This window comes from Danio rerio, chromosome 5 (assembly GCF_052040795.2).
Source record: "Danio rerio strain M-AB ecotype USA chromosome 5, GRCz13ab, whole genome shotgun sequence".
Classification (NCBI taxonomy): Eukaryota; Metazoa; Chordata; class Actinopteri; order Cypriniformes; family Danionidae; genus Danio; species Danio rerio.
In genome coordinates, this window is record NC_141025.1 from 10,476,950 (window position 1) to 10,502,849 (window position 25,900).

The following is a 25,900-nucleotide window of genomic DNA, read 5'->3' on the forward strand; positions in this document are numbered from 1 at the left end:
CTATCATATTTTGTATGGTGAGAGTCAAACAAATACAATTTTAAAGCAATTAAATATTATGTAATATAAAATAAAATGTAATATTAATATAATAATGCAATGTTATGTAATGTAATAATAGTATTATAAAGTAAAATATTATTACATCTGCACAAATTTGTCCCCGATCATGGAGCAGTCCAGCAGTCAAATTTTGCCATTTCTTTTTAATTTAGTTTAAAATCGTCATTTAAAATGTAGAGATTGCATTAAGATTAAACATAGAAAAGAAGTTTGAGTGATATAAAAACAAGTAAATAAATAAAAAATAAAATAAAAGTAGAAAAGGTGCATTTTAGGACTTTTGGGCCTCATGGCTGGAATTGCTTAAGGCCCCCAAATCCCTAAACCCACCCCTGATGGTGATTTTATTAGTAATAATAATAATAATAAGACCAGGTAAACTGCATGCAAATGAGAAATGAGCTTGTATGCAAATTAGTTTGTGCCAGATGTGCTTTTTTGTTATCAGGATTAAGTTAAGCGACTTTAAAAGATTACATTTACTTTGTTATGGTGTATTTATATTATTTATAACGATGGTGATCAGGGGCGGATTTAAGCAATGAGCGAGGTAAGCGGCCACTTAGGGCCCAAGGAAATGTGGGGGCCCCCAATAAATATCTAGAAGTATAAATGATATCTATAAACTAAATAAAATGATGTTTTAAAGCAATTAAATATCATGTAATATAAAAATAAAATGTAATATTAATATAATAATGGATTAATAATCAAGTTCTAAAATAAAATATTATTTATTTTATTATTATCTGCACAAATTTGTCCCCGATCATGGAGCAGTCCAGCACTCAATTTTATAAAATTTACATCATTTAAAATGTAGATTGCATTAAGATAAAACGAAGAGAAGAAGTTTGAGTGATATAAAAACAGCTAAATAAATAAAAAAGGAAATAAAAGTAGAACGAGTGAATTTTAGGACTTTCGGGCCTTATAGGTGGAACTGCTTAGGGCCCACAAATCCCTAAATCCACCCCTGATGGTGATTTTATTAGTAATAATAATAATAAGACCAGGTATACTGCATGCAAATGAGAAATAAGCCTGTATGCAAATTAGTTTGTGCCAGATGTGCTTTTCATTAGCTGGATTAGGTTAAGTGACTATGAAAGAGTGCATTTACTTTATATTATGCTGAATTTATATTATGCATAATGATGGTGATAATATTAGTAATGATATTAGTAATTTAATAATAATAATAATAATGATAATGATATTGTAAACTGCATGCAAATGAGAAATGGCATGTTTTTGTATCTGTTTATCAGGCAGGAATGTATGTATTTGCATTTATAAAAACAAAATATGAAAAACTAGTAATATTGGCTTCAGTTTCAAACATTTTTCTAATTAAAACTAGTATTGTAGTTGTGTATTTAATCAATAATGTATCTATGTAAAGTCACAGGATAATTTTTATATTTTTAAAATAGTTAAAACACGTATTTTTTAATATGTACTTATTTTTTGTGGAAACCGTGATATATTTTACTTTCATTATTCATAGATGAATGACAGGTTTCTATATCTGAAATACATAATTTTTTGTTATATTATAATTACATTATAATTTGCTATTGTTTTAAGTGATTCCACATAAAATGACATTAAATACTGCTTCTTTTATTGAAAGTATTGGAATACATATTTGTATGTTGTTGATGTTTTATGTCGGGCGGTTCATTCCACTGTGGCGACCTCTGAAATAGAGTTTTAGCGGAAGAAAAATTAATGTAGCATGTAGATTCATGACTGTATTTTTAAATTTATTCATACTTTAAATAAATTATTTGTTTACTTTTGTGGATAATGACTTTAGATATAGAGTCTGACATAAAGAAGGATGATAATGATATATTTGCTGTTACTTTTGGTCAATGTAATGTGTCTGTTATTAATAAAATGTTAATAAATAAAAAATATAGAAGTTCACTTGTAGGAACTATTATTAGCTGCTCAATTAACCACATAAAATGACATTAAAAACTGCTTTTAACATTGGAAGTATTGGCATACATATTTGTATGTTGATGTTTTTTTAATAGTGTTGTATGTAGGGTGGTTCATTCTGTGGCGACCTCTGAAATAGAAACTAAGCTGAAGTAAAATGAATGAATGTAGTATGTAGATTTATCATTGCATTGTAAAATTCAGTTTATTATTAATTTAATTATTTGTGTTTACTTTTGTGGATATTGATTTTAGATATATAGTCTGAGATAAACAATAAGGATGATGCTTTTGCTGTTTCCTTTGGTCAATGTAATGTGTTATTCATTCATAAAATAATATTAATAACAATTATAAAAACGTATAGATAAGTCCACTTGTATGAATTATTATTAGCCGCTCGATTAAATTACATGTATATCAGTTATAAACTGTAAAACAAAAACGCATAAAAGAAATTAAAAATAACACGTGACGTCTCTCTGATGTAGCCTTTTACCATAGACTGTAAAATATAACCACCGCGCTTTGGGACTTTTATTTTAAAATACACACAAGTTCAGCTCTCTCTGTGGCTTCACGTGGTAAATTTTGTAGTTTGAACTTGTGGATTTCATTAAAAGTGTCACTAGTCGAGATATTACATGAGTTGTGTTATAAGTGAACAACATCTTCAGTGTAAAAAAAAACCCTCTTTCGTCGTCCGTTATAAACTTCATGTTTACGTTAATGTCTTTGAAAACACCGCGAACGGCATATATATATATATATATATATGCTTTTAAGTATAGAAAGTATTAGTTATTTATTTTTTATAACGCGTATATTACATAAATTTATTTTTCTACATAACCTGTACATAAAGTAAAATTCGCATTTCTATACACCTTAATGACACGAGGATTAATGAATGAATCTTCAGTCTTCACGAAACGGTGACGAGGAGCCATCTTGTGGTGAGAATTAAGCTCCACATGTTGATAAATCAACAAAACACACATTTTTATAAGGTTTCTCATCTTTATTTGATTTAATGAAAACATCTTATATGATTGTTTCCTTCAAATGAAATAGTCCACATGATTGCGATTTTGACCAAACATCCAAAGTTGTTTATTGCATTATTGTGAACATCAGTACCCGGTCATAAGCACATTCATATTTTGATTGCTGGTGTATACCGCAGAATCAAACACAGTGTTTTCTGTGAAATCTGAAGGCACTGCGGTTGGCCAGCCGACGGTTCGTTTTTAGCCACTGCATGAATGATGATTATAGGATTGCACACAACTTGTACCATTTAAAAAAAAGCATTTACATGAGCTATAAATAAATGTGTATATATTTTAAAATGCATTACATGTTGGTCACAGTATGACGTTAATAATTGGTCAGTTTTATAAGGCAAGGATAAGCACTGACATGCTTACTGGCAAGCATGATGATATATGATTAGCGAAGCTTAGCCTTTAAATGAATAACAGTAAATTTGAGATGCTTATATAAAAAAAATAATCCATCATCCAATGATTACTCTATATTAGCTGGCTAGTTACAAAGTGTCTGAGACAATATTACATATGCTAGAGCTAGAAATCATTTTGGCAATTAAGTTTTTGGCAGATTTGATTGTGCAGATCTACTAAAATACAACACGCCAAGACGTCTGCAGTGAAATCACTGTTCTGGTTAACTATTAATCTGGCATGTCTAACATTTTGTGCCGTTTCTCAATATTTTGTTGCTACATTACACTGAACATGATTACTAATGGCCATAGACCAGCTTTGGCACTGTAATATTTTAACATTCAACGTGTTTTGATTATAAAAACACAGACAATGTACCGCTTTTCCTTTTTGATCAGACCAAATTCGCATTGCTGTAACTTGTGCAAGACCTCAATTTAAAAAAAGGAAAAGAAAAAAGTATAATAAAAAAGAAATAAGAAGTCACTTCAGCATGAGATTGTAGAAAAATCTCAACATAAAAACTAAGTGCGAAATGTTATAGGACAGGGGTGTTCAAACTTGGTTCTGGAGGGCTGTTGTCCTGAATAGTTTAGCTCCAACTTGCTTCAACACACCTGCCTGGAAGTTTCTAGTATACCTAGAAAGAGCTTGATTAGCTGGTTCAGGTGTGTTTAATTGGGGTTGAAATTAAAATATGTAGGACACCGGCCCTCCAGGACCGAGTTTGGACACCCCTGTTATAGGAATAGTTCATCTAAAAAAGAAAACAGCATCATCATTTACTCATTGTCATGCCGTTCCAAACCCGTATCACATTTCTGTTTCCATGAACAAAAATGCAGAAGTTTGGCTAAATGTCCTGAATTATCTTTTTCACATTAAAGGAACGCTCCACTGTTTGTGGAAATAGGTTCATTATACAGCTACCCTAGAGGTAAACAGTTGAGTTTTACCATTTTTGAATCCATTCAGCCAATCTCAGAGTCTGGCGGAAGCACTTTTAGCTTAGCTTAGCATAGATCATTGAATCAGATTAGACCATTAGCATTTTGCGTCAGCCGAGGATAGTTTCACTGCATTATTGATGATTAGAAGATCACATACAATTTGTTTACCATTAAAAAAGTATTTACTTGAGCTATACATAAATCGGATATAGGCTCATTGTATACCTCCACTTGATTTTTCCAATATTTGAATCCAATCAGCCAATCTCTGACACCGGCAGAAGAACTTTTAGCTTAGTCTAGCATACATAATTGAATCGGATAAGACCATTAAAAAATTAAATCGGATTAGACCATTAGCATTTCCTCAAAAAATAGTGTCAAACACCGTGTTTTATATGAAATCTGAAGCCACTGTGGTTGGCCAGCCGTGGATCATTTTCAGTGTCTGCCACCATACGATTGATGATTATAGGATCACATACAATTTGTTTACCATTAAAAAAAGCATTTACATGATCTATAAATAAATTGAAAACAGGCTAAATGCCTAGCTCCCCTTGAGTTAAACAGCTGAGTTTTACCATTTTTGAATCCATTAGGCCAATCTCTGGGTCTAGCGGGAGCACTTTCAGCTTAGCTTAGCTTAGCATACATAATTGAATTGGATTAGACCATTAGCATCTTTCTAAAAAAAGAAAAAGAATGATCAAACAGTGTTTTACATGAAATCTGAAAACGTCTGTTTTTAAATAAGCATTTACACAAGCTATAAATCCATTGAAAATAGGCTCAGTGCATAGCTCCCCTTGAGTTAAACAGTTGAGTTTTACCATTGTTGAACCATTCAGTCGATCCCCAGGTCTGAAGAGAGCACTTTTAGCTTAGCTTAGCATAAATCATTGAATCGGATTAGACCATTAGCATCTCACTCAAAAAATAAAAACAATTTGAAAATTTTCATCTTTAAAGCTTGACTCTTTTGTAGTTACATCGTGTATAAAAAGTTACTGTTTTCTAGGCTGATAAGGCTAGGAAATATACTCTGATTCTGGCGTAATAAACAAGGAACTTTGCTGCCGTACTATGCAACAATGTGTTAGCCACTAGGGGAGCTGTAAAATGAGCCTTTTCCAAAACTTAATTCCTGTGGATCAATTAATTAATTAATTCTGTTTTAATGAATCCATTTAAAACTGATTTAATGATACATTTACAGTAGTTCACCCTAAACATGCCATTCATTTTTTTAGTAATGATATATGTAAACAATAAATGCATGTTTTTTCTTTTTATTGGTTCATATAGACAATATTTTATGCTCACTGAATTAAAAAAAATAGTAATTTGCTTAAAAATTAAAAGAAAATTATAGACTATTTTCTTACACGGGTTTGGAACGACATGAGGTTGAGTAAAATAAAAGACAGAACATTCTTTAAAAATGTGCTTGTCATATTTAAAGCCATAGTACATCAAAAAAAAAAAAATGAAAATTGTGTCATTGTTTACAAGCTAGTTTCATCTGTTGGACACAAAAGAAGATATTGTGAAGAATGTTGGAAATCCATAGACTTCCATAGTATTTTTCTACGATGGGGAAAAAAGTATCCAACATGTTTTTAAAATTATTCTCTTTTTTTGTAAAAAAAAAAAAAAAAAAAAAAAAGTACCCTTACTCAAACAGGTTGGGAACCCCTAAGTAAATTTTCATTTTAGTGTAAAATATCACTTTAATAATAATAATAATAATAATAAAAAATATTAAAAAAAAAAAATCAGTAATAAACAAATGATCATTCAAATCCAATTCCAAAAATGGATTTGACCTTTAACATCAAAATACACACACATATTTTGGTGTTTCCTACACAGATTTGGAACTACATGAGGTTAAAAATAAACAACCTTTAAAATGTTCCTTTAAAAATGCCTTGGTCTTATTTAAAGGGATAGGACACCTAAAAATGAAAATTGTGTCATCGTTTACTCTTGCTCCACTTGTTACAAACCTGTTTGAGTTTCTTCTGTTGAACACAATAGAAGATATTGTGAAGAACATTGAAAATCCATAGACTTTTATAGTATTTTTTTTCTACCATGAATGTAAATTGGTAAGCTTTCATGGATGCAAATTGGTAAAACTTTCAATCCACAGACTTCCATAGTGTTATTTCCTGCTATGGATTTAAATGATCCAAAATCCAACATGTTTTCATATCATCTTCTTTTTGTGTTTAAAAAACCCAACTCATACAGATTTGGAACCCCTAAGTAAACTTTTATTTTAGTGTAAACCAGTGCTTAATTTGAGCCAGATTCTGTTCCGGAAAATGTGAGATATTTGGATCCATATTTGGATTTAATGGATCCAGCCTTAACTTGTGTGTAGTGAATATCTACATGTGTGTGTGAGAAAGAGAGAGAGAGAGAGAGAGAGAGAAAGAGAAAGAGAGAGAGAGAGAGAGAGAGAGAGAGAGAGAGAGAGAGAGAATGTGAATGAATGCAAAGCTGTGTGGATGTGTGTGCGCACATGACGGTAGTCACCACACAAAAGATAAAACAAAAGTCATGTTTAACTATTGGTCCTCAACAAAATTTTCAGCCAATCGGCTTTCTTATGTTTATAATTACTCTCATTGGTTGGTGATTGTTTCACACACAGTGAGCAGCGAAAATGAATAATGGCATAGTGGCCTGCCTAAATAATATTTGTATTTTCAAAACAGCAACGAGGCAGTCAAGCATATTTGAATTTTTTCTTTTTAAACCATGAGTAAATCTGATAATGAGTCTAATCAAATGAGATCTTGAGAAGATGAAACTGCGCGGATGGATCAGGATAGCAGGAGACAGAAGCAAAGCGTTCTTGAAGATTAGGCCCCATTTACACTAGTACGTTTTAGTTTTAAAACAATGTTTTAAAATGAAAACGATCCACGTTCTCACTGGCGTTTTACCTAGTGTTTCTGAACAGATCTCCATCCATACTATACCGCTGAAACGCACATCACGTGACCACACACACTTCGGCATGCGCTGCGGTGTATGCGGATGTCTGTCCTCTAGGCAATCAGTGAGTGCTTTGAGCACACCTCCCGGGGTGGGAGCAGCGCATGTCGGACAGGTCATTAAGGATCTTCTGCTGGATTTCATCTCACTATAATTGTCAAACATGATATTTAATTAATCTGGTCTCTATCTAATGAGTCTTTTAAATCTAACAGTTGTTCTCAGGTAATGTGTTTTGGCTGAGCGCAAAGGTAAGTTATTAAGCTAATTTATGTAACTGCGTATACTGATTCTGCATACTTGGCTGATTGCTTGCCTTTATTTCCTATATTGTATTAATTTATTGTACATTATACTTTTGTAAAGGCCATTATTGATTATTAAAACTATAATATAATATTTAGCAAAGGAGACAGGGTAAGTTTCATATTGTTCAAAGAAAATGAAAGGAGGCAGTTGTGTTTTAGGCTCAGTTTTGTTATAAATATGCATACAGTGAAGATGACGGTCATATAAATATGTAGCTACACGACGCCTCAACATTTTTAAAGTCTGTTAAGTTGTTAATATCAAAATGAAAATAGGCACTTCCTTATATTGTGTTTTCATTTTATCGTTAAGATAGTGAAACAGCGTAGCCAGGGTGATGTGAATGAGGTTATAAAGTACACTGTTCCCTTTGAAGAGTTACCCGACGTGTGCTTGGGAGTTTGTTTTCCATATCAAACTTGCAAAGTCTGAACTTAAGGAGAGGAAGTAAGACTTAAATTTGTGCAAATTTTCTTAATATTCAGGAAAAAGCCCCAATCTTTTTCAGAAGTCTCCATTTTCCCCCATCCACACTGACACAGAGCATGCAGCGTTTTAAAATGAAAACAGCCCCTTTAGCGTTTTCAAAAAGCTGTTTTCAGGGCTCGAAAACTCCGGGGTAGTGTGGACGGAAGACGTAACCATAGCTAAACTTTAAAACTAAAATGCATTTGTGTAAACGAGGCCTCAAACTGAGAGACACATTTAAATTTGGCACATAATAGTGAAGTGAATGGTGATTGTTTATACGATTTAGGTTTGTAGCTACATGTTTTTATTATCCATGACTGACCAATAACGTTATATGGCACAAAATAATTAAAGGCCGTTCAGAAATGTGGTGCTTTTTTTGTGCTATTAATGTTTAATGTCGTCCTGTTCCGGGAAAACTGAAACTGTGTGCTGGACGTCAGTTATGGTAACTTTTATTTCCTGGTTTTGTTACGGGAATTATTCATTAACAAATTAAGCACTGGTGTAAACTATCACTTTAATAAAAAAAAGTTATAATAAAAAAATCAGTAATAAAACAAATTATCATCTCAATCACGTTTTTCAGATGATTTTGACCTTTAACGTCAAAATACACACTTATATTTTGGTGTATATTTTGAGATTTGCCTTCATTCACTGACTCTGCAGCCACTCCACTCTCAGTTCTGCCACCTCTTTTCCATACCAGTCATGTAGTTTAGAAAAGCAGCCTGTCCCAGGAGAAACAGGGCTCTCTAGTGATCCGCCGTTGGTTTTTCTTCGTGGAGGAATTGGAGGAGGTTTAACTCCATCGGCCCTCACGTTACAGTCTCCATCCCAAGCACAACCCTCACTTAAACCATTGGCCACACTGGAAGGTTTGCTCCAAGAAACCCCATTTTCTCTATTGGACAAGCCTTCTTGGCAAGGCCCCGTAATGGAGGCGCTCTGTACAGATGCGGAGGAAATTCTGAGTCCCGTCTGGTTTTTCTTGGTCTTGCTTTTGGCTTGTGAAGACCGCGCTTCTTCTTGTACTTCCTCCAGCTGCCTCTCTAGCTCTTTCACCACCAGCCGCATGTAATCAAAACTGGCCCGCGACAGAGCCTTTACCCATGATTCCATAGCAGCCTGGTTTTCCGCCGCCATTTTATAGACTCTCGCTTTGGCACATTCGAATTTAATGGCAAATGCGAATTCTTCGGATTCGGATTCGCAGAGCTCCACCGTACAGCCTTCCAGAACGATGACACCAATCGGCTCTCGACTTTCGCGCTCCTCGAAGTAGAACAGCATGTTGCCCTTCAGAATACACCAGCGGCGATGGTACGCCGTGTTTCGCTCACCTTTCTTAAAGAGGAAGCCAGTCTTGTCTGGAGGAGAGTTGCATGTGGCATAGTGTGCCACACTCCTCTCGTTCAGCTTCATGATGGCGAGGACACCCGTCTCTGAAAACAGAAGTCAAGCAAATTGCTGAATGAAAATTCTGTTGTTAATTATTCACACACAATATATAATTTTAGCATCGATAACACAATGTGCGCATTCTTAAAAGACACACACAAGATATGCAATGTTGAGTCTTAAGCCTGGTTTATACTCGACACGTCCGCTAGTTTGTTTGAGGGCGCGCGGCGAATGTGATGTCATCGCTGTGTTTGCGGAGCTTCACTTTGGGAGCGCGCGACATGAGTTCAGCTGGTGGAGCGCATGATTTTTTTTTAAGACTCGAGCAAACAGTAAACATGGAGCCACATTTGATTTGAGTTGAATATGAAACACTTTGAGGAGGTTTTGACTGAAACAGTACGACTGTACAGACATCTTTATGGTCAGTCCATGCATGATCATAATAACCAATAATTCTTGGCTAGAAATTGTAACAGCAGTGGGAAAGGAAGAAAGTTTTTGTTAAAAAAAAAAAAAAAATGGAAAAACTTTATTTATTTTTTTATAAACTTAAATTTGAAAGTGTATTTTTTAGGTTCGGTGTGGTCTAGCTTGCTGTAATTAATTTTGGTGGTTCCTGAACATGTCTGTAATTATAGGGAAAAAGAAAAATGTCTCTACCATAATCTATGCAAAAGTTATTGTATTGTATATAGGATTACCTTTGCACATCACCTCAAAAACAAAGGGAGAAATGGCCCTAAAGGGCACAGCATAAGGTAAGAGATGACAGCTGTCTGTGCTATCTGCGGCTGCTTATTGATCATAAATGTGTTGTTTTCACTTCTGCACCATGGAAACACCGCGATTCATTTGACAACTGTTTGATATGTGAATAAAACGCAGTAAAAAGAACGCTAGAACCGTATGAGCACCAGCAAGAGCTTTCATTTGAGCTATAACTTGTACATCTGTCATATATGAACCATTTGAAAATGACTAAAGTTCAATACCCAGCTCGGGTATCCAAAATACTGTGTATTTAAGTGTAAATAACTTTTGTACAGTAGAATAAAAACCAAAGTGATGCATATGTGCATAAAATATAGATTCTACACTTTTAAACAAAACCACTTAAGGTGAGTGGTGCAATGCTAGCCCTTTAAATCTTAAAGCAAAAATCGATGACGTCACAGACCTGGTACCGGGTGCGCAGAGTTTAACTGGTTTTAAGAACATAATAACAAATTTAGTTACAAACTAGCTAGTAGTTACAAAACCCCTAGTGTAGACTTTACCTCTCAGTTTAAGAAAGAACTTACAAACAGCTGGTGCAACCCTGCCCAGGAGATAACTAATGCCATAACGCACTACCTCACTTGAGACATGCTGCCTTTTAATGCAGTGACCAAAAAGGGAATTAAAAAAAACCCATCTACATGCAGGATAGGAGATATACACTTCCGTCTCACACCTATTTTAGCCATTTTGGAGTCCCACAGCTGTACGTTTAATGTCATGATATTTTGTGTACATCTGTGATTATTATTTTGTTTTAGACAAGTTTAAGCTACACAAAGGCTCTTATCAGCCATGTTAGTTTGCTGAGTGTGCTGTATTTTTATAATTATTATTTTTTTGTATAATAAGCTACACTATCTCCCTAATTTGAGTTCAACATGTTTACAGAAAGGCAAGGTCATTATATTTGTGTTTACTGTTTGCTCTAGAGAAAAATTAGTGTTTCATTTATGAATATTTAAAAAACTTTTGAATAAATGTTTATGTTAGCTGATATCGTTTCAGTTCCTTTTTAACTAACACTCATTGCATTCTAGCAGTACGAAGCTACAATACAGATTATTGAGCTGAAGTTTGTTTACAAAATTAAATCGCAAATCAAAACCGCAATATCTGTCAAAAAAATAATAAAAATAAAGTCGCAACTAGATATTTTCTCAAAAATCGCACAGTCCTACTTAGAAGATTATTCATTTACCCCACGCTGACCCCAAATATGAGAGTGCAATGAGGTAAATTTACCGTTCGCTCAAAGCTCTCCAGTGAAGCATTCAGATGTGGCCTCCTTCCAGCTGTCAATCAAAACACCAGTACATGCAGACCATCTCCATTCCATTTCTGCTCTAAAAAAAAAACAGAAACAGACAAACTGAGTGAAGTCGATGACTGAGGTGTCATATATTTCGTGGAAGATCCCGCTTCACACTTCTGACCTGGTTTAAATCAAGCAAATTCCTCTTTCTTAGAGCAAGTTCCATAAATAAACATGTTTGGGCTGACTAGACTATAAATGAATCAGTAAGAAAGATGTACTGAATTTTCAAATCAACATTTAAGAAATATTTCATTATCATTCATGATGAACTTTCCTGGCCTGCGCTAAAGACAAACACTTGTTAAATGTGTAGCATAACTTTAAATTAGTTTTGTTTTTAAATGTACATTAGAATGTGTCCTAATTCATCTTCAATTTATTTACTTTAAATCTTAATTTTTTCCAGCACAATAAAAAATAAAAATCACACCCACTAAAATAGCATTCAGTGTCAAATATCGTTAAAGTTATTATAATTTGTTATTGACCTCTAGTTTTACCCATTTCATTCTATAATTTATGATCACTTTTTCTTGTGTACATTGTTTAAGTGCAATTCAGAATAAGTATGTTGTTTTGTTTTAACAACATAAATATATTGGGTATAATGAATATTTCAACCCATATTTTGAGATTTTATTTTCACTAAAGAACTATTTTAATCATTAAAGTGCATTGTACTTGCATGTAATATGCAACACAAAATCCCTTTGAACATTTATTTGGATGCAGACACAAACTGGGATTTCTCATTTTTTTGACCCAGACACTTCTGGTATATAAAAAGAGTTAAAGTTGAGGTAAAGTTGGTTTTATATTCGCACATTTGTTCATTTTTGAACAGTGACAACTTGTGACATGCTCCTTATATTGTTTACCATGCTACTTTGAATATTCAGTCTGAAATGCAAGTTTGACTTCAAAACAACATTAGCAACATTTAACTGACCGAGACCAATATTGTACTTTGATAGTCATCGGCTGTGAATAAAATGTCCCTATTTCAAATTTTTACAATTTTCGTACTTTTCTGAAATTATAATATTAAGGGAAAAGTCTGAATTAGGCTTAAATTAGGCTTGAATTAGGGTTTTTTTGTTGTGCAATATATTGTCACAGAAACTTTTGCGATAAAGGATATTATTGTTATTTTGAGATCATTTTAAGCCACTGATTAGCATAGCATAACAGAATAGCATAACATTGCTAATAGCCGTAAACACTTCATTCCTAAGGTTATTTAGATTCTATAATTTGTTGTTAAAAAGGTAAACGTCCTATTATATATGTTATTGAATGTCGGTGCCAATAGCCTAGTGATTAGTGCGTTGACATATAGCACCTAGGTGCTCGTGGCGACCCAAGTTCGATTCCCGGCTCGAGGACCTTTACCGATCCTACCCCTTTCTCTGTTCCCCATATTTTCCTGTCTGTAAATCTCCACTGTCCTGTCAATAAAGGTGAAAACCCCTCAAAAATTTTTGTAAATATATGCTATCGAATGTCTTGGGTAAATGTCAAATTAAAAACTTTGACACCGGTGAGGTAGAATGTAAATGTGATTGTAAAATGGTTTTAAGTTTATTTGTGAATTTGTAATTATATTTGCAATGACAAAACTTATTGAGGTCATCTCCAAGTATTGCATGATAATTCATTATATTGATTAATGTGACAGGCCTAGTCTGAATGTGCGAATATAAAACCAACTTTACCTCAATTATGAAAAAACATGGTACAGGCATTTTAGTGCCATGTCAATGTACCAAAGTTTTTACCCTGATTTCTGATCAAGGTATTTCTTTATTTAAAGCGCCATGTCAGCATAAAAATACCATGAATTGAAGTAAAGTTGGTTTTATATTAACACATTTGCACTTTCTCCTTAATATATATCCACTAAAATAATATTTGCTAATTTTAAATAGAGAAATTATATTAGCAGCCAATGACTATCAAAGTACAACAGTGTTTACAGACAATTAAATAATGCTAATTTTGTTTTCAAGTCATACTTACACTTAATTTCAGACCCAGTATTCAAAGTACAATGGTAAAAAAATATAGAGAGCATGTTACAAGTTGTCACTGAACGAATGTGCAAATATAAAACCAACTTTACCACAGCATGTAAAAAAGCATGGTACAGTCATTTTAGTGCCATGTCAATGTACCAAAGTTTTTACCCTGATTACTGATCAAGGCATTTCTTCATTTAAAGCACCATGTCAGCATCAAAAAACATGCATTGAGGTAAAGTTGGTTTTATACTATTAAAACATTCACTCTTTTTCCTTAATATACTTTTACAAAAATATTCTGCCAATTCTAAATATAGAAATTAAATTAGCAGCTAAAGACTATTGAAGTACAACAGTGTTCACAGGCAAATAAAGTGTTAAAGTTGTTTTCAAGTCAAACTTGCATGTGATTTCAAACCAAATATTCAAAGTACCAAGGTAAACAATATAGGGAGCATGTTGCAAGCTATCACTGAATGAATGTGCGAATATAAAACCAACTTTACCTTAAAATACCATGGTAAGATTATTTGGTTCTGCTATCACAGCAAAATTAAAACAGTTAGTGACCCAATAAGGCTTACTGAGTTTTAATGAACCAGACATCAGTTTTATACTAATGTTAGACTGCAGATCACATATAAGGATCAATTGAGGTAAAGTTGGTTTTATATTAGCACCATGGTTCATTTTTGAACAGTTACAACTTGTGGCTTACTGTACTTTGAATATTCGGTGTTGAAATAGCATGCAAGTATGACTTCAAAACAACAATAGCACTATTTAACGGACTGTGAACAAGTTTTATACTTTGATAGTCATTGGTTGCTAATATGATTTCCCTATTTAGAGATTTTTAACTAATACCTTTTATGAAATGATATTGTTAAGGAGAAAGTCTGAAAGTGCAAATATAAAATCTTCTTTACCTCAAAATACCATGTATGAACAATTAATTTTACAATTTTACAATTATACAATTTTATGAACAGTGACAACTTGTGACTTACTGTACTTTGAATATTCGGTCTGAAATAGCATGTAAATAGGACTTCAACACCACATTGGCACCATTTGATTGACTGTTTACAATGTTGTACTTCAGTCAATGGTTGCTAATATGATTTCCCTCTTTAGAATTTGCAACTAATACTTTCTGAAATTGCATTAAGGAGAAAGTCTGAATGTGTTAACTTAATATAAAACCAACTTTACTTGAATTGAACACCACATTTCAAGTGAGCATCACAATACTGCAGAATACAGTCGGTCAGATCGCATGTGTAGCAAAACAAACATGACTTGACGACCATGAAGGCGTTACAAGCTAACATAACAGTATCAAAGCCACTAAAGTGATCAAATGATGCATTTTCGTAAGTACATCATGTGGAAATAGAGTCAGCATGACTTATAATACAGTCTTTGTCATTCTCGACACAATGCTCGAGCTGAGCCTGACGTGAAACCATCAAATGCTGACCTGTTACTAGCGAAAAACTGTGAAAGCCACGTTATTGGACGAGAAAAGCTCATAATGAGAGCGGTATGAGATATCTAGTGAGTCGTTTCAACCATATGTCGATGTTTTACCTGCTTTTTGAGTGTGTTATTGGTCGCCAGCACGCAGTTTTTCTCCCTTGATTCTTCCTTTCCTGGACCGACTGACTAAATATGGTCACGTGACGCTGCAGGAATCTCTCTAGTAACAGCAGCTCATGTGTGCATATAAACCAGAGTAGTTTCATATTGTGAGACCTGCAACTTCCCTACCAGCTTTTTTCTTTATTCATTTATCTATTTATGTAATTTTATTATTAATATTATTAATTAATAATTAGTAAAATTTTATTTTACAAAAAAAAAACAACAAGAACAACACACTTTAATAACAGGTTTAAGCACAGTTGTGTGGCAGTGTGTAAATTTAGTCTCCAATGGTAAAAAAATATATATAATCAAACTAGATAAAAACAGTATGCAGAAACTTTTGACATTCTCCCTTTGTAAAAGTAAGTAGCGAGGAAAGCCCCGCCCATTGGTGACGATCTCCTCCTCATTAGCATAAAAAGCGCTGAGTTAAGCCTAGTTCACACTACAGGATTTTAAACATCAGCAGATCGCTGTGCTGTTCACACTACATGACTTGACTTTGTGTCTTTTAATCTCTGTGGTGTTCACACTACGCAACACTCCGTGAATGATCCACAAGAGGGGGTCACACACTACATGATCTGACAACATCTCATTCCCCATCAGCTCATTCAAGCTACCAAACCACAGCCAATGAAATTTTGAGGGAGGAGTCGTCAGAAAAAGCTGAACACTATTGGCTGCTTGTGTGCTGATGACATCACTGACAGCGTTTCAAGCTTTGGAGAAAGCATTTAAAAACATCATCAAATCAGCTAATTTATCAGCGGATTAATCACTCATCTGCAGGTTCCAGTGGATAGATACACAGAGAGTTTTTAATTTTTGTAATTTTATAACTCTTTGAAATAAAACTAACATATTTATAACACCCTGCCGTTTTCTAACTATCAGTGTATTTCTTTCTGACATTGTTATTTTTTTTTATTACAAAACAGTAAAGAACTGAGCATTTCTGCCTTAAATTACCATATTGGTCAAAATGACTGCATGCATGTCTGATACTTTTCACTGTGACTTTAAATATGTGTGCATTTTCTTGCCTGGCAACTTCCTGCTAACATAAACAAAACTTTCTGATGGCAAAAACATCAATTTACTTCAGATATCTTTCAAAACTGCATATTCTGTGCTGTGAAATAGCTCCTGTTTGAAAGTGAAAATGAAAGCCAAGACCTTTAAGTGTTTTAGTATCTTAACTACATATTTTTAGGCTGTATTACCAAAAAATATTGTATTTTTAGGGTAATGGTGTCATTAAATATGATGCCAGACATTCAAAGCTTAATTTTAATATCTCAATAATAGCTTTGAATGTAAATATGTTGTGACAGTATGGCGTTTTATATGAGAACGGTCAGAATGAGCAGTATGGTAATTCTAATAGTTGCAGAATTCTAGTTCCACTGTTAATATAGCCTACTCTCATGCCTGTGCTAACGCAGAATGAAGCCAGTGCACCGATGCCCATTCTGACCAATCACAGATGTTTCTGCTGAGCTCCTGAGCACACAGGCATTCAGCTCATGCTGATATGCTCTCTCATTGGCTGTAGCTCGTCACTACATCTGACCACACGTGGGGTTGAGTCGGCCGACTGCTCTGGAATATTTAGCATGCTGAATGTTGGATTTCCGTCTGCGAGGTGTCGGCGACGCGTCAGCGAGCCTCGTTGATGCGTTGTTCAGTAGTTCACACATAAAGAGCGGCGAGCGCCGAGCACCCGCAGATTTCTTCCCGATCACAGCCCGATCTGTCGGCGAGCTCGTTAACTTCCAAATCGGGCTCAAATCAGGCTTAAAATCCTCTAGTGTGAACTAGGCATTAGAAGCAGTCATCCACCATAAGTTTTTCACCTGCTGACGATAATGTAAGAGACTAAAAGGATTATAAATGTGGAGTTTTAGGATGCACAAATGAACACTGTGGTCTCAGCTGCCTTTTTCTGACACACTTCTTTTGACTTTTTCAGTTTTTCACACAGATAAGGTTAGTGCTGTTTTGAATTTGCCAGTGTTGCCAGATATAGGCTAGCTGATCTTTCCAGCCCAAAAGTGGTCCAAAACCCACCCAAAATATTTGATTAATATTTGACTTCATTTTAATTTATTTAAATCGAAATGAATAACCTAGTTACTTTAACCGTCATCATTTTTAACCATACAACAACTCTACCAGTCGCAGAACCACAACACTGCCGGATCAAATAAACACTGCCCCCTCTCACCCACACACTGCACTTAATGCTGTGTAGATTACACTACCTAGAGTATGTTTTACTTTCAAAATAGGGTATAAATTCATCTCATTTGGCGTTTTAAATTCTATTTATCATAATTAGGTGCTGCTTGTCAATCAGACAATGCTTCTGTTTGTTCTTGCTGTCTATTGTGGGGAAAAAGATCGATAAAAGTGTCATGATAAACCGCTGCGAGTTTAACTTTTTTACTTTTTTACTGCGAGTTTAACTTTTTTTTTTTACCAAAAGCCAGATTGTATTAACAGTAATTTAAGCAGTTATTGTATTTATTACTTCTTGTTTTAACTGTTAGTTGGCAAAGGTAGTACTAAAGACCAAATGTTATTTATTAAGTAGTTATAATATTTTATTTATTTACTTTTGGAAAAGTCAATCTATTTTTGCTGCAAATTAAGCACAGGAGAATAAATAATAAACAATTCTTTACCATGCACTGATTTTAGCACTGTTTTTATTTTCAACTTTATTTTGTAATGATCAATTAGAATATCTCTGTCATACATTAAGCACTGAAAATCTCCAGGATTCAAGGGCCTTGTAAAGGTAAGGCAGCATAAAACATTTTGCTGAGCTGTTTTTAATCTATATTGGGCATATACCACATGAAAAATACTATAATAATTTATAGTAAATAAATACTATAGTGTTTTTGAACCGTTTCAGTAGTAAGGTGCATTGTACTTAAATAAATTAGCGCACCAGGATACTGTAGTATTAACTTACTGTAGTATTAACTATAGTGAACTGATAAATACTGGAGTATTATTTAGTTTTGACAACACTAATCTGGTGTATTGTAGTATGCTATAATAAATGCACTTATTGTAAAATCACTGATTAAATCATTTATTGAACATTCCAAATACAGCTATGGCTGAATCCGGACAAACTGAAAATGACAGGTACAAACACGCAAAAATTACAATTATAATTATTTTATTACGTTATGTAATTATTACAATTAACTTATTTCATTATTCCTTTATACTTACGTTTGGCCTCAGTGGTGGCTGTGACGGCTGCTGATGTCATTTCTGATTCTAAACTGAAGATAAGACTTAAAGCAAAGGTTAATTTAAATATATAATTGTTTGAGAAAAACAATTGCTCGTTATAAACTATGATGCTAACTTTGTTAAAACAACACTAACGTTATTTACACTATAAATAATTATGAAAACCATATGTCACTACTGTTAAATAACGTATAATTTATCATTGTGTGTTCTGAAATTTTAGTTGTTATCTGTATTGTATTTACCGTTGAAGATCTGTAAAAAATAAATAAATATAAAGTGCAGTCAGCGAACTTCCGAGGCGCAGTTGATTGACGTGAGAGAGTTTGGGCGGGTGGGAGTTTGAAATCGCGGCTCCGCCTCGCTCCGCCTCTGGCTCCACAGGGAATGTCCTTCTGCGCATGTGCTGGCTCCAATTTCAGCAGTGTTTTGCGACAGTTTGTGCCCGTCATGAGGATATTTTGCCCTCAATGCGTTCAATGGGAAAAGGTGCTGTTGCGTCGTCCATATTTTTTACAGTCATTGTTCGTGACTCGTGTACACAGGAAGCGGAGTCAGATTTGTCCGAAAGTTAGAATTTGATACAACTTTCCTTCTCCTCCTTTTGCTAGTGGGCCCACGCGGTTTGCGCTATGCACTGGTCACTACTAACTGAATGGAGTAGGAGCACACAGTTATGTTTTGTTGAATAAGTTGCATATAACTTCTCTTGTCTTGATATAAAATTCACGTTTTAAAACCGGCCAAATTTTGTTAACATGCCAATGCCATTTTTACCCTCACAATCAAATTCAAAACCGCACAATTGGGGAGGAAACCGCCCAATCTGGCAACATTGGAATCTGCTTATATGCTGATTATGGTGTTTTTAGCTCCGCCCGCTTTTGAAAAAAGCAACATGTCAATTGAATTTAAAGCAACAGTCACCAAAATGGCACAATTAGGATCAAAGCCTAAAAGTCACAATTTCAAAGAGTTTTAAAACAATAATTGTGTATTATTTAGAGCTGACACTACACATATAGGGACCTCAGAGACTTATTTTAATCTTGTAAAAAGGCACATATCGGTCCCTGTTAATGTTGATGTAAAGATTGTGAATGTAAATTGATTCTTTCAATTTTGAGTGTAACTTTCAAATTCATTAATGCCCTTCTGTTATATTGTTGAAGCACTGAAAATAAAAAATTAAATAAATATGTAAACCATAGACTGTACTAAATGAAAACAAATACTGTTAGGGGTTTTTAGCTGACTTTAAAGCATTTTTTGTGTTTAACCGAAGAAAGAAACTCATAAAGGTTTGGAACCAGTTGAAGGAGAGTAAAAGATGTGTGAACTATCCATTTAAATACATTCACGGTAAGTTTAAAAAAAACATATAGTGATCATAAACAAAGACTACAAAACACACAAGACCCGTCACTCGTATAGAGTTGAATGGGGGAAAGTGTAACAGTCAATAAGGTGAATAAAGCCCCGCCTACTAGTATAGCAGCCAATCAGTGATCAAAATAGACTGACAATTCTCAGGGGGAGGGGCTCCAGACGTTAGTTTCTGCAGATTATCTGTGATTTGAATGTTTACAAAATGAAACTAAAGAGACAGTCATTGTTTAATTTTATCAGTGATTCCAAATATGTAATGTAATTATAAGCTTGGAAAACAGTTTTGAAAAATGTTATGTTTTCATGTTTTTTTTTGTAGTCAGATCCAAGACAACGCACAACAGATGATTCATATCATTTGTGTTCTATACAATCTGTAGAATTTCATTCTAATGAAATTAATATTCATTCATTCATTTTCCTTCAGCTTATAGTCTCTATTTCTGTGGTCACCACAGCGGAATGAACTGCCAACTGTTCCAGCATATGTTTTACGCAGTGGATTCCCTTCCAGCCGCAACCCAGTACTGGAAAACCACCATACACACTCATTCACACAAACACACTGGTGCACTAAAACCAATTTAGTTAATCAATTCCACTTTAGCACATTTGTCACTCGAACCATGTGACCTTCATGCTGTGAGGCGATAGTGCTAACCACTGAGCAAATTCAGCACTCCTGATATAAACTTGCATAATCGGCTATATAATTACATCTTTGGAACCATTTTCTTCTTGTTGATGCAAATAATTACTATGGTAGTTCCACACCGAGTATGGTACTTACATTCATATTGTTTTTTAAATGACAATACATTTCAGGAGTAGTAACATTTATTCATTCATTTTCCTTCAGCTTAGTCCTTTTATTCATCAGAGGTCACCACAGCGGAATGGGCCGCGAACTTATCCAGCATATGTTTTACACAGCGGATTCCCTTCCAGCTGCAACTCAGTACTGGGAAACATCCATACACACTCATTTACATTTACATTTACACACACACACACAACGGCCAATTAAGTTTATTCAATTCACCGATAGCGCATGTCTTTGGACTGAGGGGGTAACTGGAGCACCCACAGGAAACCCATGCCAACAAGGGGAGAACATGCAAACTCCACACAGAATTGCAGACGGACCCAGTCGGGACTCAAACCAGCAACCTTCTTGCTGAGGTGACACTGCTAACTACTGAGCCACTGTGTCGTCCGGAATAGTAGTAACAACTTTGCTGAAAAACAATATTCAGCAGGAATTATCATAAAGTGATAGTATTATTTTAAAATAAGTTTTATAAGGAGCTTTGAAATACCCATGTCAAAATACTATAGTAAACACTATAGTAAAAACTTGTCATTTATAGTAATCATTTATAATATTTTGACCATTTTTGATTTATACTATAGTTATGTGTTGTAGTGATTCTATAGATGCTTTAGTAAAAGACCTACAAGAATAAAAATATAAACAAATTCTGTTTCTACAATACACCACAGTTTACTGTAGTAAAAATGTAATTATACTACAATATTTATTACTGCTTATCAGTTCACTATAATTAATATACAGTATGCTGTAGCATTCAGAAACAATGGGTTGTAAATGCTTTAATATATATGCATTTTAATACACTTACTATAGTATGCTTAAAAACACCATAGCATTTACTACAGTTTGTTTTTATAACTCACGATTGTAGCATGTTGCTTTTTATATGATCGACCCATGAGCAAAGAAAATGGTTGCAGTTAAAGTGAAACTGTTGTGCCAGGGTTGTTTTGGATTGTCTACATACCATACATACTTTTTTAATGTTATTATAGGGCAGGGGTGTCAAACTCTATTCCTGGAGGGCTGCAGTCCTGCAGAGTTTAGTTCCAGCCCTGCTTTAACACACCTATCTGTAGGCATCAAACAAGCGTGAAGCACTCAATTAATTTAATCAGATGTGTTTAATTAGATTTGGAACTAAACTGTAAAGAGCTGCGACCCTCCAGGAACTGAGTTCGACACGTGTTATAGGGCATTTAAACCCTGCTGAAAAAAAATATCTCAAACTAGCCTAAGCTGGTGGACCACACTGTTTTAGAGGGGTTTTGGCCACTTCCAGGCTGGTTTCCAGCCTGCTCTTAGCTGGTCAGGCTGGAAAAAACTGCTTGAACAGCCTGGTTTAGGCTAGTCAAGCTGGTTTTAGCTGGTCATCTCCCAGCCTGACCAGCTATGACCAGGCTGGAAATGGCTGGAAACCAGCCTGGAAGTGGCCAAAACCCCTCTAAAACCAGCCTGGTTGACCACCTTAAACCAACTGACCAGCCTAGGCTGGTTTAAGCAGTTTTTTTTCCAGTAGGGAACCCAACACATTAATACATCAACCATTCAAACTGAAGTAACAGAGTTTACAGTCAATCCAAAGTCAAACATTCAATGTCAGACTGATCTAAAATAAATATGTTCTTGTTAATATCATTAAATGTTAATTATTATATAAATTAACATCATAAAAATGTAACAATTAGTGAAGTGCTAAACGAAATGCTAAAAATAATTAAATCATAATAGCAGTATGCAAAGCAGTTGAAGTATGCTAGCTAGATCCTAGCATTAAATTCTGGGATAAGTTTGTTGACAATTTGCTAGGAGCTTGTTAAAACATGTCAGCAAACCTTACAAATGTTAACCATGTGCTAAAAATGCTAGCATCATGTTTAACATGATAATGAGCTACTAACATGTTGAACATTAAACACATGGCAATTTAAGTTAAAATGCTAGCTTCTAAATGCTAAAATGCTAGCTTCATGTTAAATATGATATTAATAAACTGCTAACATGCTAAACATTAAACACATGGTAATAAAGAAGCTAAAATGTGTTAACCATATGTTAAAATGCTTCATGTTAAACATGATAACAATGAGTTTCTAATATGTTAAACATTAAACACATGGTAAATCAAGAATCTAAAAATGCATTAACCATATGCTAAAGTGCTAGCTTCACGTTAAACATGACAGCAATGCGCTTCTAACACGCTAAACATATACACAGGTAAATCAAGAAGCTAAAAATGCGTTAACCAGGGCTTAATTTGTGCCGGATCTGGCACCTCTGAAAATCTGATTCAGCATTTTACAGATCCCCCTCTTCACACATACCCCCGCCCCACCTGCTCTTCACTTTTTTCCACGACTCCCAACCCTTTTCATTTCGTCCGCGACACCATGCTATCTTCATGTTAAACATTAAGATTGTATTATACATAAATGAATGTAAATGTACATAAGTTTAAAAAAATCTAAATATTAAAAACTTTAAGGTATTTAGGATGCAGATGATCTTTAACAACACATCATAACAGTTTTGTGAAAAGGGTCCATTAATTTGTGAAAATACATTGATTCATTGTGAAATTTCTCTAACTTCAAATCTATCCTGCACAATAATCCTGCAGGAACTGTATATTTTAATAGACCTGTAGGATTGTAATTCCTGCAGGAACAATCCCTGCATAAATTTCCTTCATAAATTTCTGTCTTAAAATTTCCTTAACAAAATTCCTGCAGGTATTCCTACAGGAAAATGAGCTGAAAATCCTGTAGGATACCTGTATGAAATTCCTGCAGGATTCCTGTAGGCTATTTTTGTAAGGGACACATAGTAAAACCAAGAAAAATGCATTACCATATGCTTAAATGTTAGCTTCACGTTAAACACTTTAACAAATGAGCTGGTAAACATTAAACACATGGTAACTAAGAAGTTAAAAATGCGTTAATCATATGCTAAATTGTTAGCTTCATGTTAAACATGATAACAATAAGCTGCTAACATGCTAAACATTAAACACAGGGTAAATCAAGAAGTTAAAAATGCGTTAACCATAAGTTAAAATGTAAAACATGTTAAAAGACCTTGTTAGCTAACAACTAACTTGAGTAGCTAACATGCTAAACATTAAACAAATGGTAATGAAGAAGCTAAAAATGCGTTAACCATGTGTTAAAGCGCTAGCATGTAAAACACGATAATGAGCCAACATGCTTAACATTAAGCACATGATAATAAGCTAAAATTGCATTAACAATATGCTAAAATGCTAGCTTCATAATAAACATGAAAACAATGAGCTGCTAACAAAAACATTAAATGGTAATGATAAAGCTAAAAATGCGTTAACTGTAAGAATTGAAATATTGCAAATATTCTGATATCTTTGACAATTCAAAACATGAGCTGAAAACAGAGACTGGTAACTTCACAACTCAGCAAGGGGAATGCGGGAAAAACCAGTTCCTGCTGCATTTGCATCTGAGTCTGCTTCATCCCCCCAACTCACACATACGGTCATTTCAATGTTTGAATGTTCTAGAATTAACCAAACTGACTTTAACTATCATGTTTGATATCATTTGAAATGTCTCAGTGCGATTGGTACAATGGTCTCATTCTCTCAGAAATAGACATAATCAGAACAATAAATATATAACTTCAGATTACGCTGTATCCTTGTTTCCGCACGTCTTGCGTCAGGTCAGTAGACGGACTAAAATCCAATTGAGATGGAGCATTGGCACACTAATTGTGTTTTAGCGATCCGGCTGACTCTTGATATTGATTCATGTGTACTTAGGTGGAAAGGGCGATAACTTCCGTCTAGGTCAACAAGGTGTTGCACGACTAACCTAGATTGGGTACCCGACCTTTGTTTGAAGGTAATATCATTCTAAATTAAGTTCATATGGGAAACCATGGGCTTGGTGAAAACCAAAGTTACTATAGAGTCCAGTAGTCGGGTACATTTATATTAATGCCCTAACCTCTAATTAGAAATGATGATTGTCTTAACTCAAAGGTGTACATCTAAGCGGGACTAACTAAAGTATTTTAGAACGAGCGCGCTGGTAGCGGCCATCTAAAGTATTAGTCAATTTACCTCTGTTTAATATCCAAGACTGACCGGAGTGTGACCGTTAGGGACGCCTTCGGCCGAGGCGATTTCTCTGAGCGACATGAGCACCCGAATGAACGGATGTAATAGTTACTAGTGAAGACAAACGGTTCAAACATTTATCTAAATTACATATTGATATAATCTTCTTAATGTTTTATGATTGGAGTCAGATAAAACGAGGATAAATATATTAATATTCTAAACCACCTCATACTAAAATTGGAGTCAGATATGAGTTAAGTTTAATATAAATCAACATTGTGCACTGGAAAGACCGAACATGCAGTGAACCTTCATCCACCAGTGGACACCGGCATTGGGCCAACTGGGTGGACCCTACATAACCATATGCTAAAATGATAGCTTCATGTTAAACATGATAACAATGAGCTGTTTACATGCTAAACATTAAACACACGGTAAGTAATTAGCTAAAAATGTATTTACCATATGCTAAAATGGTAGCTTCATGTAAATAGACATTTACAATGAGCTGCTAACATGCCGAAAATGGTAATTCAAGAAGCTAAAAATGCATTAACCAAAGTGCTAGATTTGTTAAGCACGAAAACCATGAGCTGCTAACATGCTAAACATAAACATTGCAAATCAAGAAGCCAAAAATGCATGAACCATATGCTAAAATGCTAGCTTCGCGTTAAACACGATAACAATGAGCTGCTAACATGCTAAACATTATGCACATGGTAAATGAAGAAGCTAAAAATGTGTTAACATGTTAAAAACATGTAAGAAAAATTGAACTAACGCTAACAATGTGGTATAAATAATAGCTAGCATGTAAGCATCACACTAAAACCAAGTAAAAAACATGTTAATTGTGATGGGGCAATTGCTAAAACATGACGAA

The 25,900-nt window shown here is 34.4% G+C and overlaps 1 protein-coding gene across 1 annotated transcript; it reads right to left on the reverse strand.

Moving 5' to 3' along the window:
- Positions 1–3,016: 3,016 nt before the first annotated feature.
- Positions 3,017–15,419, reverse strand: pheta1 (PH domain containing endocytic trafficking adaptor 1). Its single transcript, NM_001442777.1, is given in 3 exon segments — positions 3,017–9,675; positions 11,660–11,760; positions 15,347–15,419. A coding segment is annotated over 1 exon segment (771 nt). The 5' UTR covers positions 9,656–9,675; positions 11,660–11,760; positions 15,347–15,419; the 3' UTR covers positions 3,017–8,884.
- Between the last annotated feature and the right edge of the window lie 10,481 nt (positions 15,420–25,900).